The following is an 18,753-nucleotide window of genomic DNA, read 5'->3' as shown; positions in this document are numbered from 1 at the left end:
CTGGAGAGGGCTGGGGGGAAGGGGGGGGCTAAAACTGCAGGCTGTGCAGCATCGATCAGATGAAAACACACGCACCCGTCTTTACATTTAGGCACTTGAGAGATTCTTTATTCCATACGCAGCAAGTGGCACAAACAAAATTAATTTCAGTTGGAATGGTGGCTAGAGACATCCTCCTCAAGAGTGCAGAACCCTAATTTTTAAATTTTTATTTTCCTTTTATTAAAAAAATCTTCCTCTTAGTTTGCTGGTTGTAATAAAGTTTGATTGAATCTGCCAGTGTTACACCTATATAGCAATTATGGCTGGTATTCTAATAATTAGTAAGTCACATACACACCACTAGAAAAACCTATTGTTGTCCTTAGCCAATTCTGTTTTGTGAATAAAATCAGTCAGGAAACAGGATAAGCTTAATTGTCTATTCCCATGGTACCCTCTTAATCTTCTGTTCTGTTACCTCTCATATGCAGATTCTTCTCCATAAACTCAAACTCTTCCTAAATAAAATTAACTTAAAAAACTAAAATGACAATGGCATACACTCCAAATGTCTCTATTTACCAGGGACAGTCTATATGTTCTAGAACCAGTCCCTAGTGAATCATTGCTCCTATTTTGTCTATTTGTTTTTTGGGGGGATTGTCTTATATTAACTTTTAATATAAAAGTTCTGTGGGGCCTCTGTCATCATAAGACAGGCAGGCAGAGGCACAACTTTCGAGCTGATGATGTTAGCCACCTTGAGACATTTTCCTAATAAAGAGGTATATGAATCCCAATAGTAAAAAAAAAAAAACAAGAACCCAGAAATACACCACACTCTGCAGCATATCCAGACAGGTAAGGAAGCATGTTTTTCAAAAAGACAAGGTACTCTGCACATCTTTGAGGCCCTAGGACAAGAATTTTTGTAAACAAAACAAGGCAGCAAGCCTCATGCTTCTCAGTCATGTTTCCCTAGGCAGCAGCAAAGAAAGTTGTAACTGATTTTGCAATGGGAGTAGAAACCATCAAAACTAGCAATGCCATCAGAAAAAAATTAATGAAAAAAATGAAATTTGCATAGCATACTAAAGTAGTTGAATCTTCAGTTGTTTGGTTGCTATAAAAGCTGTGCAGGCGTACATGGTGAGTCTGCTTTGAATCCACACTCACCCATTTTTGGCCAGCCTTCCTAAGATAACTAAGCTCAGGAGCAACCAGCTATTTCTGTTTCCAACAGAAGCCAGGACACTTTCCAGACTAGCTGCTGGAACAGCAGCAAAATGCCTTTGTTTGGGCAAGTCGCATCCGGGATGTAAACAGCAGGGGGAGCAGTTTCGCAGCAACTAACAACCCAGAAAAACAGCATCATTTTCACACCAGATATACAACGGTCCTTGCTCTACATCGCAGCTATTAAATTCACAACAAGGCATTGGAAATGTGAACAGTACCCTGCTGTCCCCGTAGGGACTGCGGTGTCACGATGCAGGAAGTGTGGAAGCACACTTCCGAGATACGACGTGACCCCATTGTAGGGTCTAATCTGGAAAGCACCCAGTTGCACTGAACAGAGGTTAGCTGGCCCTTGTGACAATTACAAAGCCATCTTTGTTACCTGTGCAGAGTGCTGATTGGCTGGCCTATATGGTAATCATAAAGCCACACACATCTCTTTCAAGTCCTGAAACAATGCTTCGGGTTAAAAACAAAGATTAATTGGCTTTTTTAAAAAGGTGCCAAATACATGTTCAATTGGTGAAAAATCTGGTAACCTGATTTTTATTTTATTTATCTGCCTAAAGCTCATCAAAACCCAAGCATACAGGGAGAAGGAAAATCCGCATTAGATCTGCAGCCAGAAACGTGTGTAATTGAAGGAGATTGTCCCACAACAGAACAAGTTGTTCTAGTAAGAATTAATCTGCCTGCTTTCCTTTCACTATCTCTACAAATGGACTAAATTTGGTTCAAAGGTCCACAAGTTAGATCTCTTGCACCTCAAATGTTCATGCGTTCTCCATCTTGGATCAAGATGGATGACATCATTACACACTACACCACTGAGGTATCCCTGTAGTCAAGTTAGTGCACTTGCACCTCAAATGTTCATGCATCTGCCATCTTGGATCGGGGTGGATGATATCATCACAAACTACGCCAGTGGGGAATCCCTATGTGTCGATACAGCTGTAGCAAATTTGGTTCAAATCAGTTAAGCGGTTCACAAGTTAGCCCACTTGTGCCTCCAAAGTTTACGCATATGCCGTCTTGAATCAGGGTGGATGACATCATCACGAACTATGCAATTGAGGTGTCCCTGTGTGTCACTCACTACAACTGTACCTCATTTTGTTCAAATTGATTAGACAGTCCACAAGTTAGCCCGCTTGCTCCTCAAACGTTCTCACATCCAACATCTTGGATTGGAGTAGATGACATCATAATAAGCTATGCCATTGAGGTTTTCCCATGTGCCCCTACAGCTGTAGCAAATTTGGTTCAAATCGGTTGGGCGGTTCACAAATTAGCCCACTTGCTCCTCAAATGTTTACGCATCCGCCATCTTGAATTGGGGTGGATGACATCATCAGAAACTACACCACTGAGGTGTCCCTATGTGTCCCTACAACTGTACCTGATTTGGTTCATATTGGTCCAGGCGTTGCAAAGTTGATAAGGGGTCACACACACACGTGATCTCATAAGCCTACTGGAAAGTAGGCTAAAAACCAACACTGGCTCCAACAGGGTGACACATTTGTAAAGTAAAGTGTCCTGTTGAGTTGGTGACCCTTGGAGACCACAGAGCCCTGGAGGGGTTTACTATTGCCATCTTCCATGCTGTATGAGATGATGCCTTTCAGCATCTTCCTATATCGCTGCTGCCCGATATAGGTGTTTCCAGCGGGGATTCAAACCGGCAACCTCTGGCTTCACTCTGCTTTCCAATCATCAACAGCTTTAGTCTTATAGATGGCTTTCCTGGTCCAGCAGATGCCCAGGCTAAGCCAGTGAGGTGGGTGTAGATAGGTAAACAAAGAGCCTAATAGTGGAAGCATGGGAGGAAATGCCTGGTTGGCTTGGTTTCTAAGATCCTGGGCAATTGGTCTCTGAGCAGACATCACTTCTTGAACGACTCATGCTTTCTTCCCAGCATCTCCTGAAATTTCATGGAAGGTGGAGAGCATGGTCTCCTGCACACGCTCCATAAGTTCTGGGACATCAGCTGGGCCCAGCCCCTGAGTCTCCATTGGTGGGAGAATCTTGATTGTCACTTCCCCTGGAGGAGAGGAACACAACAAGTAAAGAACTGCTGTATAGAGGCAGCTAGACAGATAACCTCCTCGCTACAGCTATTAGCCAAGTAATATAACTGAATAGAGCAAAAACTAAACTAAAATGCCCATTAGGTAAAGGTAAAGTGTGCCGTCAAGTTGATCTCGACTCCTGGCACCCACAGAGCCCTGTGGTTTTCTTTTGGTAGAATACAGGAGGGGGTTACCCTACCATTGCCTCCTCCCACGCAGTGTGAGATGATGCCTTTCAGCATCTTCCTGTATCGCTGCTGCCCAATATAGTACCAGCGGGGATTTGAACTGGTAACCTTCTGCTTGTTAGTCAAGCATTTCCCCGCTGTGCCACTTAAGGTGACTAAAATGTCCATTAGTTCCTATCAAATAAAGACACTCCATGTAAAATCTGCTTCTTCCTTCAGCCCTACATCTTAGAGATGTCATAGCTTTGAAGGCAGCGCACTATACAGGTGAAACTCGGAAAATTAGAATATCGTGCAAGAGTCCATTAATTTCAGTAATGCAAATTAAAAGGTGAAACTGATATATGAGATAGACGCATTACATGCAAAGCGAGATAAGTCAAGCCTTAATTTGTTATAATTGTGACGATCATGGCGTACGGCTCATGAAAACCCCAAATCCACAATCCCAGAAAATTAGAATATTACATGGAACCAAGAAGACAAGGATTGTAGAATAGAACAATATCGGACCTCTGAAAAGTATACAGTGTACTGTGCTTGACTGGCCAGCAAACTCGCCTGACCTGACCCTATAGAGAATCTATGGGGCATTGCCAAGAGAAGGATGAGAGACATGAGACCAAACAACGCAGAAGAGCTGAAGGCCGCTAATGAAGCATCCTGGTCTTCCATAACACCTCATCAGTGCCACAGGCTGATAGCATCCATGCCACGCCGCATTGAGGCAGTAATTGCTGCAAAAGGGGCCCAAACCAAGTACTGAATACATATGCATGCTTATACTTTTCAGAGGTCCGATATTGTTCTTTTCAACAATCCTTGTCTTCTTGGTTCCATGTAATATTCTAATTTTCTGGGATTGTGGATTTGGGGTTTTCATGAGCTGTACGCCATGATCATCACAATTATAACAAATTAAGGCTTGACTTATCTCGCTTTGCATGTAATGCGTCTGTCTCATATATCAGTTTCACCTTTTAATTTGCATTACTGAAATTAATGGACTTTTGCACGATATTCTAATTTTCCGAGTTTCACCTGTAGAAGTGGTAACAAAGACAGAAGCTTCAATCACTTTTGTCCCCATGCTGATTACTTGATTTAAATTCTCCCTTCAAAACACGGGCAGGGAGGATGATGGGCATAACTTGGCCATAAGTTTTCCCTTCCACAGCCAATAGCAACTTTGGGGGGCAATGTGGACTAGAACCATGGCACAGCAGGAAAAGGGTTAGATTCTGTAGCCCTAATTCTATCCTCCCTGCAGCTGTGTTTTGAAAAATAAAATGGAACATAGGAAACTGCCATATACTGAGTCAGACCATTGCTCTATCTAGCTCAGTATTGTCTTCACAGACTGGCAGTGGCTTCTCCAAGGTTGCAGGCAGGAATCTCTCTCAGCCCTATCTTGGAGAAGCCAGGGAGGGAACTTGAAACCTTCTGCTCTTCTCAGAGCGGCTCCATCCCCTGAGGGGAATATCTTGCAGTTCTCACACATCAAGTCTCCCATTCAGATGCAACCAGGGCAGACCCTGCTTAGCTATGGGGACAAGTCATGCTTGCTACCACAAGACCAGCTCTCCTCCCTGTGTTTGAAACACATGATGGGTGTTTCAAACACAGTATACAGAATGCTCATGTCTCATTCAGTTTGGCCCTAGGTATCTGTAAAGGTAAAGTGTGCCGTCGAGTCGATGTCAACTCCTGGCGCCCACAGAGCCCTGTGGTTTTTCTTTGGTAGAGTACAGGAGCGGTTTACTATTGCCATCTCCCACGCAGTATGAAATGATGCCTTTCAGCATCTTCCTGTATCGCTCCTGCCAGATATAGGTGTTTCTCATAGTCTGGGAAACATAGTCTGGGAAACATACCAGCGGGGATTCAAACTGGCAACCTCTGACTTGCGATTCAAGTCATTTCCCCGCTGCACCATTAGGTGACTATACAAGGACCCAAACACTACAAGCTCAGTGTCAATTTGTTGCTCAGGCAAGAGCTGGAAAGTGCCCTGGAAGTTTGTATAAGTAGACATCAGGAACCAATGAGCACAGAGAGAGATGAGGGGTGAAAATTAACAGAATGTAGCTAACTAAAGCCCTATTCACACATTATGTTCAATGCACGTACAGTCTGCGTACACTGCATACATTTACAGATTAGAGTGTTGGACTAGGACCGGGGAGACCCGAATTCAAATCCCCTTTCAGCCATGAAACTCACTGAGTGACTCTGGGCCAGTCATGTATCTCTCAGTCTAAACTACCTCACAGGGTTGTTGTGAGGGTACACATAACCATGTACACCAGTCTGGGCTCCTTGGAGGAAGAGAAATGTGATAGATAGATAGATAGATAGATAGATAGATAGATAGATAGATAGATAGATAGATAGATAGATAGATTTTCACACATTAAGTTCAATGCATGTACAGTAATATACTTCCTATCTGTACCCTGCATTTGAGAGGGCCTGTGCCCAGGTTCACTTTTTGAAATTAACCCATGTACAGTCATTCACACAAAAACATGTGCATATGTACGGGCACCTCTGAAAGAACATATAACATAATGAGGCTGTGCTCATCAGTGCTGAAGCCAAGTCCAGGCTTAAAAGGCAAGCCTGGGCTTGGCTGCCTGTGAAAACTGCCAGGATCTGCGGCACTAAACCCAGCCTAGAGTGCCTGTCCCCTGGGTTAATCCCCCAGGGCAATGCGCTCAGCCTAAACGGGTCCCGCCCTCTGCGCTGCCAGGAACAGTGCAGAGAGTCATCCATGCTGCTCCAGGCAGCACTGGTCGTGTGGGTGTGGAGCTTGCATACCGCCTGGACAGTGAGCGGTCATCTGGGGGAAGGTAGGTTGGACCCTGCCTCCCCCCTCCCACCCAACCGCACGCGCACGTGGTCATGTGAACAGCCCCAACAATGTCTGAAAAGGGCTTAAGGGAAGAGGGCATTCCGCATCTCCCTTTTAGGATTAAACATGTAGTGCAGCTGGTAGTCACAACCCAAAGGACATTGGTTCAAAAGTGATGAGTTTTAACATTATGGCTAGAATTAGACATCAGGTGGCAAAGATGGGATTTGCCACTTACTTTAATGGAGCAGTGGTGGCATGTTTGCAGGTGTAGGGAGGGGAGGGACCGTTGGAACCTTTGTCTGCCTGCTGCCCTCTACAACATTCCCTTCTGCTCCCTGGCTGTTTTTGGGTTTTTTTAGCCCAGGTAGCTCTGTGATCGGTGGGGAAAGCTTGGCCATAAGCAAAACAGCCCACTGGGAGATGTTGTTGGTGTAGTAGGGGAAGAATGGCAAATCATGTTGGGGTTTGTGATTATTTAGCAAAGCGCCAAAAGAAGCTACCCACTCCAGTTACAGAGTGGAGTCCTAAGTATGGTTGTTGCAGTCTTTTAAAGAACATGCATGGAGATTGTTGTACATTTGGGATAGGAAAGACCTAGTCCTATCTATCAGTTATATAATGGATAGGTATGGAGAGAGAGAGATGTTTCCATCTTCTCTCTAGGAGGAAAGGAAGAGGACTGACTCACTACAGAAAGTATCTGAAGAATCAAAGCAGGGGTCATAGAGTAGAGGCAAGCAGGGACGGATAAGGAGACCCTCACTAGGTACCTAGTTGGTGCAAAAGGTCAATGCACTGGAACTCTTATCTCCAACAGTTCAGTCCCCAAACAGCAAAGCAAAACCAGTTTGGTGAGAAAGCAGCAAAGCAAGAGGTCTTAAGACAGTTCTTTAGTACTGAAGAATGACAAGGATTTATTTAAAGAAAAGGTTACAAACAAATGCGGGGAAAGCCTGCAGCTTAATTTCAGCTGTAACTCATGGCTGGAGAGAGACCAAAAGAAACAGCCATCTCTGGAGAGACAAAATGGAAACTAACACTGGAAGAACAAAGAGGGGAGGAGTCCAGCACTTTTATCCATGATCATAACACCCCACCCCACAGTGGTCACTTTGAAACATTGCAGCTGAGAGCTGATGCTGCCAGTGTCCTAGCTCCAACAGTTGGTAGGGGGAAGTGGCAGTCAGGAAAGGATTATACCTTGCCTGCTCCCTCTCTTCGGTAAAAAGGGCCCCTGGCCCCTGTATCAACCTTAGGCAGCAAATGGTGCTTGGAAGGCTAGGTTTGTTGCATAATGTCTATTTCTGTCCCAAGACAGCACCTCACAACTCATTTCTATCCCATGCCTCCCTCACAGCTACTACCTGGTGTGAACCTTTTCTTCTTGTTGTTTAAGAACCGCTGGTAAGAGGACATCACCACAGGAATCACTGGCACCTGCATGGACAGACACATCAATTAGTCATTCTCCAGTTGGGTGTATACAGCAACCAGAGTGTGCATGTAAGCTGAATGGTTGGTTCAGGCTTCCCCTCAGTAGCTGCTTCCATGAAGCCCTGACAGCCTAAAATTCAGTTCAGCTAGTTTGCTGCAAGGGCTGCTCAAAGGAAGGTTCAGGGATGAGGGGGCATCTACCAGTGGCCACCATCTCCTTGTAAGAAAGAAGGTATATCAACAAACCCTTGGGCTTAACAGCAATCGGGGAGCTGTTTCTGAAGGATGTTATCACACAAAGTGATTCTTCCCTCAGTCCAATTGGGTAGTGCAAATATTAAAAAAACATATTGATCAGATTGCTTAGTTGCATTATTCAGACATTATGTTCAACACTCATCCAATCTGTGGATGAGGTATACGCACCGATATAGATCTGTATGCAGATATAATTATTCACATGTTATGTTGAACACAGGTACAGCAGCACACTTCCTATCTGTATCATGCATTTCAGGAGGTCTATACCCAGGTCCTCATTTTACATGAATGCAGCACAGTCATCCACACAAAAACATGTACATGTGTGCAGACATATGAATGCAGGCACAACATCTGAATAGGGCTATTTTCTTCCACGTGTAGGATCCTGTTGACCTAAATAACTTTTGATTTAAATGCTATTTAAGTCCTGCATGTTGCTAATTCCCCAGGATTGGTCTGGCGCCTCCAGGAATTAGCATCAGATGACTATTGAAAGTGATCCTAGAGATTTTTAATGATTTTGTGGAAAATATTGGAAAAAACATGGTGGGTGGTGGGGGTGGATCTCAGAGTATCAGAGACTGTGGGCAATCCTAGTACAAACACCTTCGCAACATTTCAGAGACCAGATGCACACAACCTCTACACTGGAGTCATAATAAATGGTAGGCATGGAAGATTGCAAGGTGGATGATCTTACCTGGGCTTGTACAGCAAGATGGAAAGCCCCATGTTGGATGGGCACTGTGTTATTTGTCATCTGTTTAAGGAACATCCAGATCCTCAGCTGGAGGGGGAAAGAAAAAGCAATTTGAAACTCTGTTTGAATTACTGAGCATCTTTCCTTCTCCTGCCATTGGGAACAGAATACTGTTAAATTCTGGTTTCTGGCCCCACCCCAACATTTGATTAGAATACATTATTTTCTCCCAGTTAGTTTTCACTAGTTCTAATACCAAAGAGGAATCTGTGCAGGGAAGTAGGAGACCTTTGTGGCCTGGAAATAAGATGTCCCATATGATTGACCTTTTTTAGAGAATCCACCCTCTGATTGGACTGTAAGGGCCTCACATTTGTAAGGGAAAAGCAGGCAGAGGAGTGAGTGGCATACAGCAGCAGTGATGCTACTGCCACCACCACCACTGCCAGCATTGTCCTTTCACTCATTGGTCCTGCTTCCTGCCTTTTCAAAATGGCTGGGAACAGGATGGATGACAAGGACCAGTGCCAATGGCAATAGCTTTCTCACTTTCTTGAGAAAGGGGTATGAAAAAAGGGGAAATGGAGATATTGGGGGTGGAGAGATCAAGGGATGGGGATATGGGGGAAACTAGCACATGGCACACTTTGCATACTCTGTGAGCAGTGGCTTGTCAGGCCACCTTAGGTGTAGGAGGGGCTTGGGTCGGGTCTGCTCCTCCTTACTGTCGGGAATTCTCTATGGTAAGAGATACCCTTCTAATATAGCAGAGTGCACAGAAGCACAACACAGCGGAGTCTGCCCAGGCATGGGTGTATGCTGAGAGTAAAATATCTTGGAGTCAGTTCATATAGTTTCAAATCAATATAAGGAGTATTTATTAGTCAACTCCATTCTAGATAGTAAAGTGGAGAGATAGGATCTCTAATCTAGCTAGCTTGCTGGATGCAGATGGATTCTGCATCTCTGCACACATGGTGCAGGTGAGAGAGGAGCGTGCATGTTGCAAGGGAGAAGAAAGGGAAGGAGGGAAGGAGGAAGAGGAAGTGGCAGGCAGGCAGGCAGGCAGGAAGTTAGTCCCTAAGAGTAGCAATCTACATACCAAAGGGATAGTGTCAGAGCAGTAGAGAAGGGATGACCAATGTCTTGACCTCTCTAGCCCTCTGACTCAATAGTCTGTCTCCCTCTGTCATTGAGACATGAGACAGGGCAAAGTCCTTCACTTCCAACACTTACATTCTCCTGAACCATGGTATCTGCTGCCGCCGACATGATGCTTATGCTGTCTGCTATTTTCTGGTAGTTAATGAAAATGAAGCCGCTCAACCACCAGACCACGCCAACAGGCAACATGTAGAAGGGCTCCTTCTCGGCAATGAGAGTGCATCGCTCTGGCAAGAGCTGAAACATCCCTAGGAGGGAAGGGAGTCAAAACAAAGGTGAACTGTAGCCTTCTTCCCAACCTTACGTAAAGCACCTACTCACAGATCCAGCTGTGCGGTGTAGCAGTAGCCCTATTCAGACAATGGCTGTATTTGCACGTCACACGAAACCAGAGTTGAAGGGGTTACAATTTCTGAATGTCAGAATGTGGGCAACTACAGTTAATAGTGAAAATAGGCCCGCGGCTTCCCTCCTCAGTCTCTATTTTGTTCCTTCGGTTTGTAGGGAGTTTCACTGCCCAGTCCAGTTTGGATAACTTCATGGAGGAGAGATTTATCAATGGCTACTAGTTGGAGGGCTATAGACCACCTCCAGCCTCAGAGGCAGGATGCCTCTGCGTACCAGTTGCAGGGGTGTAACAGCAGGAGGGAGGGCACCAGTGGCATCTGGTGGGTCACTGTGTGAAACAGGATGTTGGACTAGATGGCCTTGGGCCTGATCCATCAGGGCTGTTCTTATGACCTCCAGTTCTGCAGTGCCAGTGTCACGTCCCAATGCAGCACTGCAGTCTGGCAGTTCTGCAACCGGCATTGAGGGAGGAAGCTCCTCTCTCACTCCAGCTGCTATCGGCTGCCAGGGCTATCCCTTCAGTCAAGAAGAAAGCCCAGGCAGACAGTTCCCGCTTCTCTCTCCTGTCTCGCTGACTGCAGAGAGGGAGCTCTCTGTGACATCCAGATTCCAATGGGAGAGCAGAGGGCAGGACGGGAGAGTCCATTTGGTCCCCCGGTTACGGGGGTGGGAGTCCATGTTACGTGTGAATGTGGCCATTATGTTGTACTTGGGTTTGGATGTCTGTTTCCTCCTATATGTTTTTGTGTGACTGACTGTATCTATGTTCATTTTAAAAGTGATCTTGGTTACAGGTCTCTCAAATGCAGGGTATAGATAAGAACTGTACTGCTGGACCAGCATTCAACACAATATATGAATAACTGTAAGTGTGTACAGATCTGTACCTCTGCACATTGTACACAGATTGTATGAGTGTTTAACATAACGTGTGAATTGGGCTACATAGGAAGCTACCTTATACCAAGTCAGACCATTGGTCCATCTAGCTCAGTATTTTCTACACAGACTGGCAGCAGCTTCTTCATGGTTGCAGGCAGGAGTCTTACCCAGCCCTATCTTGGAGATTCCAGAGAGGGAACTTGGAACCTTCTGCATGCAAGCATGCGGATGTTCTTCCCAGAGCAGCTCCATCCCCTGAGGGGAATATCTTGCGGTACTCACATATGTAGCCTCCCATTCAAATGCAAACCAGGGTGGACCCTTCTTAGCAAAGGGGACAATTCATGCTTGCTACCGCAAGGCCAGCTCTCCTCCTCCTCATGTTGTACCTAACCCTAGTGAGAGTGTTAGATGTAGGCTAGAGAAACTTCAGTTCAAATCCCTGCTTAAGCCATTAAGTTCCTCACCATTGAGTAACTGAATGTAGCTCGTTCCCATGCAGAACAAAGGAGCAAGACTTCATTCCAGAACAGCTGGCAGGGCTCTCCTGCAAGTCTGAGACTCAATCCTTTTTTTCTTTTCTTTTTGTTTGTTTGTTTTTTTGTTAAGTAGGTAGTTTTACCATCTCCCGTGATAAGATTCTGTGAACACCGTCCAAGGGTTTTCCTAAACACGTTTAAAGCTGTGCTGTGGGAGATATGCCCCCTCACTTATCGAAATACTCAGTTTGTGCAGAAATACACTGTAATTTTCTCAGATTAGTTTCTGGAAGGATGTTGACGTTCAAAAAATGAACTATTTTCTGGCAAATTCCAAGAATGGCATTATCAGAGCATGCTGGCTTCATGTTAGCTGTGGCCCAAAGCCACTATTTCATTGATGATATGATAATGTTTTTCGTTTTGGTATTGTTGCTGTTTTTACTGTAATGTGAAACTTGTATGTGTGTACCATTTTCTTTTTTACAACTTTTGTTCAGTATAAACTAAACGATTTTGCTTTCTAAAATGCTTCTTGTGTACTGCCAGGAGTGAGGGGCATAGCAAAGTGGAAGAACACATCCTTTACCTGTAAAAGATCCAGGTTCAATCTCAGAGTCTCCACCCTAAAAAAGGATTTCCAGTAACAAAACTGGGAAAGACCCCTATCCATCTGAGATCCTGGAGAGCCACAATGAGCCCAAGTAAACAATACTGGGTGGATGTACCAATCAGGGCCGGACTGGGGGCACTGAGAGGGCGCTAGAATGTATATGGGGAGGGCGCCAGGTTTTGAGCAGAATAAGTCATTAAGGGTGAGAGTTGGGGCGCAGGGGCACTGCATGGGTAGGGCGCACCGGGAATATGCCCTGTTGACCTAATGGCCAGTCCAAGCCCGGTACCAATGGTCTTACCCAACACAAGCCAGCCTCATATGCTCATACTACCGCTACATAGTAGACCAATACTCCATCGCTGACCATACCCACCCACTTGCACCAGAGGTGATCTCAAGTCATTTTTCTCTGTAAACAATTTTTGTAGCACAGCTGCTTTTTTGGTTGCCATCTCCTGCAGTTTGGATTGCAAAGACTGTTATTCAGAAGAGATGGGTTATAGTCCTGTCATAGCAAGATGAAGCCCTTCTAGGCACTCCCAACTCTATGACGACAAAGACAAGTCTGATCATACAGCCAACATACCAAGGTAGTCCACATTGCCCTGCTGATTGGCAACCATGACGTATGGCCCTTTCAGGTTTAAGTTTGTAGCTCCCTGCACATTGATCTTAACGTCAAGGATGTATTTCAAAGGCAGCATGAGAAGGCGAAGGACTCTAAAGGAGAATGAAAACAAGGGCATTTTACAAAGGTCAAGAAGCTGACAAACAGGAGGAAGGATTGTATTAGCTGATTGATACTGCTTGTCCACATGTGTGAAAATCTCTCATGAGATGTTCATCCCGTCATTGGGCACAGAATCCTGGGATCTTGGTATTAATTTATTCATGATGATGATGATGATATTATATTGTATTTTTAAAGTATATTTCTAGCAATCATGATTGCCAAGACAGATTTGTGGGGTGGGGGGAATGCAGACAGAGTGGGCATCGACGAGCATAGACTATGCTCTGCATAGGCATGTTTGCATGGACACACACACTGCTTAGTTCAGCTCAATGAGCTATACTGCAAACTTTTCAGTGGGGGCAATTGCACAGTTATGCTGACAACAGCTGCCCACTTTTTGGAGCCGTGAAAAATTCTAGAGGTTCACAGTGCACCTTGGATTCTGGTTTTCCTTTGGGGAAAGAGTCACTACAGACTAATGGTTTTGTAGTATTTGGCTTATTTTCACAATAATATACATGCTGAACATTTGGATGAAATTGGGAAGATAACCGTTATTAGAAATCAACAGAAGGTTACATAAGAGAGGCCGAACTCTGCATCCTGAGATGCTGAAGGCCGCCTTGGCTGCCCCATTCTTGACTCTCTAAAATCCTTCCTTGGGGGTTTCCAAACAGCAACAATCAGCTCAGGTTGGTGCTGTCCAATGCTATATAACTGGGGAAGGTTCTGGAGAGGGATTAAGGTGTTCTTTTTCCTTTCTTCCCTCCAGAATTCTCCCCATGTAGCATAGTGAAGGAAGACTGCCAGGGGCAGTGCTACCCAGCTAGTATTTCCTTTGGATGAAGGAGCACTGGAGACATATGGAATTTGGAGAATATTTGCTTTACTGACAAATGTATAGGTAGAGCACAAGCGGAGGCAAAGAGGCATCCCTTCAAGGCAGCACAACCATCAGTCCATATCCTATGTACAGAGAGTTCCTGAACCACTGAGGTGCCTTAGCTGGAGGAATATCATCTTTCCCAAGCTCTACTGAGTCTCTCATAGGCTGTCCCTGTTTACCAAGGACAGCCCCAATTTGCTGGAACTGACCTGTCCCTGGTAAATTGCTGTCCCTATTTTTGTCTCTTGAGGATGTCTTGCTCACTTTTTTCATGTCACTTACTACTAGAATTATTGTTCTTCAAGATTCAGTTCCCTCCTGAATCTAGTCTGGTGGCTGTGGGCCGCCTCAGAGGCAGGATGCCTCTCAATACCAGTTGCAGGGGAGCAACAGCAGGAAAGGGGGCATGCACATACCTCTTGCCTGTGGGCTCCTCAGAGGCATCTGGTGGGCCACTGTGTGAAACAAGATGCTGGACTAGATGCGCCTTGTGCCAGATCCAGCAGGGCTGTTCGTATGTTCTCCTTATAGCCTCTAGGAGTCCTTAACTTTTTTGCATGTACAGACCCCTCAGATCCTCAAGCATTATCCATTGACACCTGATCCCATTTATAAGATTCACTTTCTTAAAGCTCCGGTAAAAATTAGAGGGGGAAATAGTCAAGTGGATAGGAGAGTCCTTGGTGTGAGAACTGCTTGTTACAAGTGGCATAGACCTACTGGGATTGCTCTCCATCAGAATGCACACAGTATGTGTGCCACATACTATTTCTGAATGTGCAGTTGAGCTTTCAGGCTCAGCAGTGGCTTCTATACACTCCAACCATTAGTCCTTACATATAGCAGCTAGCCCCTTAACTGCTCCCATACATGTCTATCCACCCATTTGGATTTTCTAGGGAGGTTCTGCTCTGCATGCTAAAGTCTGCAGAGGCTTGCTTGGCTAGCATGCAGGACAGGGCCTTTTTGATGGTGGTGCCTAGGCTCTTGAGCACTGCCACCTGGGTGGTTTGTGCTGCTCCCTCTTTCTCCCAGCTTTCATTTAAAACATGTCTGGTTGGTTGGGCCTTTGGGAGACTCTGAGTGTAGCTGGTTTTATTCTGTCTCGGTGGTGTTATTGTACAGAATTTTGATGGTATTTTCATTTGGTTTTGAATATTGACATTAGTTGCTATGAGGCCTATGGGTGATAAAGTGGCATACAGGTTTAAAAATAAATGCAAATAAAAATGTGTCTCTTTTTCTCTAGCCTGATTGAAACTCGACTCTTCTTCCCCTCAATTCCCTCTTCATGCTCCACACAAATTCACTCTCTGAAAAGGTACTGTCTGCCCCCCCCCCCAGTGCTCGTTTTGCCATTTTTTTGCACATGGGCCCTCAATAAACAAGACCACCCAGTTCTCCACTTACCTCATGTTTGTCACATCCCTTCCTCGGAAAGCCACAAGAGGAAGCACAAGGAGGGACATGCCCAACATCCAACCGATTAAAAAACAAACCTTGTAGTAGTATCTGAAGGTGCTGCTGTAATGATAAAGGAGGAACCCCCCAATGAAGAAGAGGATGAAATTGGCTAGGCCTAGAGACAGAGCCATGGTCTCTCCGGAGGACAAGTAGCATGGAGGTAGTTTACACACAGCTTGCCGCTCTGCAGTGTTCAGCTGTGCTGAGGCTGCAGTGTTCGGAGCAGCTTGGCTGGGCGTGGGTCCTGGGATGACATGAAAAGAGCATGTTCAAGCAAGCATATCCTGGCAAGGGTGAATGCTCATTAGTTTTAATTACCATATTGGCAAGCTTAGGTGTTGGAGCCAGAATTTGCATACAGGTGGGCAATCTCAGCATGTAACTTTTGCAACAACGGAATGAAAGGAAGACATATTTCCTCATCCACAGTTTGGCCCCATGAGATAGGGGTTTGGATATTTTTAACCGATACATTACTCATTTGCAGTTCAAAACAAAACAAAACTGGCCTGACCTGCTCCTGTGTTTTTAACAACACCTTGATTTGCTGACATCAGCCAGTGAAGTTTTAATGGCAGGGAAATAAGCATTATCACCTGCTAATGTCTGCATCAAGCCTATATCAATCCATCATGCATTTACAGCACCTGTCATCTGGAACAGAATCCTGGAATGCCATTCATGTTTCTTATATGAATTTAGTTATTCATTTAATAACTAAATTAATTTAGTTATTCATTTGCTAATATTTTTATGTCATCCATTTTTGTTTCCCACTGCATCCAGTAGGAGAACCAGCTGCTCTTCTGAGGCCTGTAAACTTCTTTGTTTTGCATCCAATTAGCATGACACTTTCAGGCATTCTACAACCCCTCCAGAAGACCAGACCTGCCAAATTTCAGGCAGATGGAGAAAAGGGTCTATGTTTTATGGGCAGTTTTAAAATATACAGATATGCAGGGAAGATTCTCATGATCGCCCTGGGTGGGTGGAAAGGGTGTGGGGGGGAAGGCTGCTTTCAACTTACCTTCTCTCCCCCGCAATGACCAAGTAGGTCGTCTTCGGTGTGCCTCCCATGCACCCACACGGGCAACCCTGCTTGGAGCTGCACGGAACAGGGCAGAGAGATCCAGGGCCAGAACTTGTTCCGGCCTCTGCTTCTCATGGCCACCCTAACCCTGCTTGGGCTGCTCCTAGGCTGGTCATGAGAACATCCTCACTGTCTGTCATCTAACCTAACTGGAAATAGCTAAAAACAATGGCTAACATCATGTTCTGCAGCAAAATGCAAGTGGTGCCAGACCCACCTGTGCCACTGTGGGGCTCACATGTGTTGATGCTGTTGCACAAGAGGGCAGTACCAGTACTGCTGACCCTTGTGCAATCGCATATGGCACACTACTTCCATTATTCCCACTAGAACTAGCATGCAACATGCAATCACACAAGAGTCAGCAGTACTGCTACTGCCCTCTTTTGTAGCAGTGTCACCATGTGTGTTTGAGAGTGGCACAGGTGGGTGTGGCACCACCTGCATTATGATGTGGGACATGTAAGCCAATGGATGTGGCAGAGGGATGGCAAGATGGGCAGACCAGGGTACCAGGCTAAAACTGCTAATATTATAATGTCCTATGACAAAACTATGGTGTGGCCACATTTGGAATACTGCATGCAGTTCTGGTTACCATATCTTAAGGACATTGTAGAACTGGAAAAAGCCACCTAATGGCATAGCAGGGAAGTAACTTGCCTAGTGAGCAAGAGGTTGCTGATTTGAATCTCCACTGGTATGTTTCCATACCAGCGCATACATACGCTGGTATGCTTCTCCACTGGTATGATATGGGAAACACCTATATCAGGCAGCAGCAATATAGGAAGATGCTGAAAGGCATCATCTCACACTGTGCGGGAGGAGGCAATGGTAAACCCCTCCTGTGTTCTACAAAAGAAAGCCACATGGCTCTGTGGTCGCCAGGAGTTGACACCAACTCGAGGGCATAACTTTACTTTAATTCTTAATAAACCTGTTCATTCAAACACTGGTCTGATTTAAGACTCACGTGCCCAGGTTTGAGCACTTGCCGCAAGGAAATCCTTGTGCTGAATTAAAAAAACAAAGTATCAGTGGAATAGTGGTAGATGCTTCCAGTAAGCCCACAAGGAGGGCTTGAAGGCAATAGCCCTCCTCTTCAGCCCCTTCTTTATTCAAGGATATGCTACCAAACTAGCTAAGATACCTATTGCATGAGTGGGGTGTGGGGTGCTTGATTTTTCAACTGTGAATAGGAGTTGCACAATGCCCCAATCTGAGTTAGGACTGTGGTGTGGGGGGATTGGGACTTCAACCCTTCCCCTGAGGTTCTGATCTAGGTAGGCTGCCCCACAGCTGCTTTTTGAGCTGTGTGGGCAGCGGGAGGGGGGGGACTCCCATTTGAGAATAGCAACTTTTTGGGTGGGACAAATAACACCTGCAAGGTGTTGTGTCAAGGGCTTTATCTGCATCAGGACATGGAAGGAGTAGGGTTAAAGTATCCCTTTCTCCGCTTCCTGTTTTTTAACCAGTTACTGACCCACAAGAAAACTGTCCTTTTTTCCCATGACTGCTATTAGTCAGAAGCTTTTTTGAAAGTCCATGTACTTGCCTGATCACCCATCCACATCCACCTATTTGATGACAGCCTCAAAGTATTGAAAGTAATAGTTAGATTGAGTGGGTCATCAGGGTCAATTCAGACATTCTGCCACACACCTGACTATGTGCTTGGGAAGGCCAGTCGAGTCGAGTGGTATTGTTCAAACCAGTCCCTTGTCTTCTTGCTTTGTGATCCCATTCAGGGACTTTTAGGAGGTGTAGGAAGTGAGAGAAAGGAAACTGAAAAATCCCCCTTCCTTTTTTTCAACCTGACATCAGGCCAGTGTGGCCAATATAAGCCCTGCCCACGCAATTAGGAAGGGAGTTGCCGAGAGTGTGTCCACTGGGACATCAGCACGACATCCCAATGCCCCCCAGCACATCCCTTTATTGCATGGGGAGTGTGGTCCATTCAAATGGCCCCTCTACACATGGTCCAAATACCATTTTAAAAAGTATTCGAAGCACATTTAGAGGAGCTGCTTGGATTAACAGGCACACATACACACACAGGAACATAGGAAGGAAGATAGGAAGCTGCCATATACTGAGTCAGACCATTGGTCTATCTAGCTCAGTATTGTCTACACAGACTGGCAGCGGCTTCTCCGAAGTTGCAGGCAGGAATCTCTCTCAGCCCTGTCAGGGAGGGAACTTGGAACCTAGATGCTCTTCCCACAGCGGCTCCTTCCCCTGAAGGGAATATCTTACAGTGCTCACACTTCGTCTCCCATTCATATGCAACCAGGGTGGACCCTGCTTAGCAAAGGGGACAAGTCATGCTTGCTACCACAAGACCAG

General features: G+C 45.4%; 1 protein-coding gene across 1 annotated transcript; it reads right to left on the bottom strand.

Annotated features, from left to right (window-relative positions):
• Window positions 1-96: 96 nt before the first annotated feature.
• LOC128346059 (1-acyl-sn-glycerol-3-phosphate acyltransferase alpha-like) lies at window positions 97-15,535 on the bottom strand. Its single transcript, XM_053298935.1, has 6 exons — window positions 15,261-15,535; window positions 12,815-12,948; window positions 9,976-10,151; window positions 8,740-8,826; window positions 7,706-7,778; window positions 97-3,268 (listed from the first exon to the last, which is right to left on the bottom strand). The coding sequence occupies exons 1-6, from the start codon at window positions 15,443-15,445 to the stop codon at window positions 3,126-3,128; spliced, it is 798 nt and encodes a 265-aa protein (XP_053154910.1). The 5' UTR covers window positions 15,446-15,535; the 3' UTR covers window positions 97-3,125.
• Window positions 15,536-18,753: the final 3,218 nt, after the last annotated feature.

This window comes from Hemicordylus capensis, chromosome 2, assembly GCF_027244095.1.
Source record: "Hemicordylus capensis ecotype Gifberg chromosome 2, rHemCap1.1.pri, whole genome shotgun sequence".
NCBI lineage: Eukaryota > Metazoa > Chordata > Lepidosauria > Squamata > Cordylidae > Hemicordylus > Hemicordylus capensis.
This window is presented reverse-complemented; position numbering and strand designations above follow the sequence as displayed.

Bases quoted from the DNA above. Each gene is read 5' to 3' on its own strand.
- LOC128346059 (XM_053298935.1), bottom strand. From the start codon at position 15,445: ATGGCTCTGTCTCTAGGCCTAGCCAATTTCATCCTCTTCTTCATTGGG. The intron at 8,827-9,975 runs GTAAGTGTTGGA...TTCCCCCTCCAG, and splicing joins ATACCATGGTTCAGGAGAAT to CTGAGGATCTGGATGTTCCT. The intron at 7,779-8,739 runs GTAAGATCATCC...CTGTCCATGCAG, and splicing joins ATCTTGCTGTACAAGCCCAG to GTGCCAGTGATTCCTGTGGT.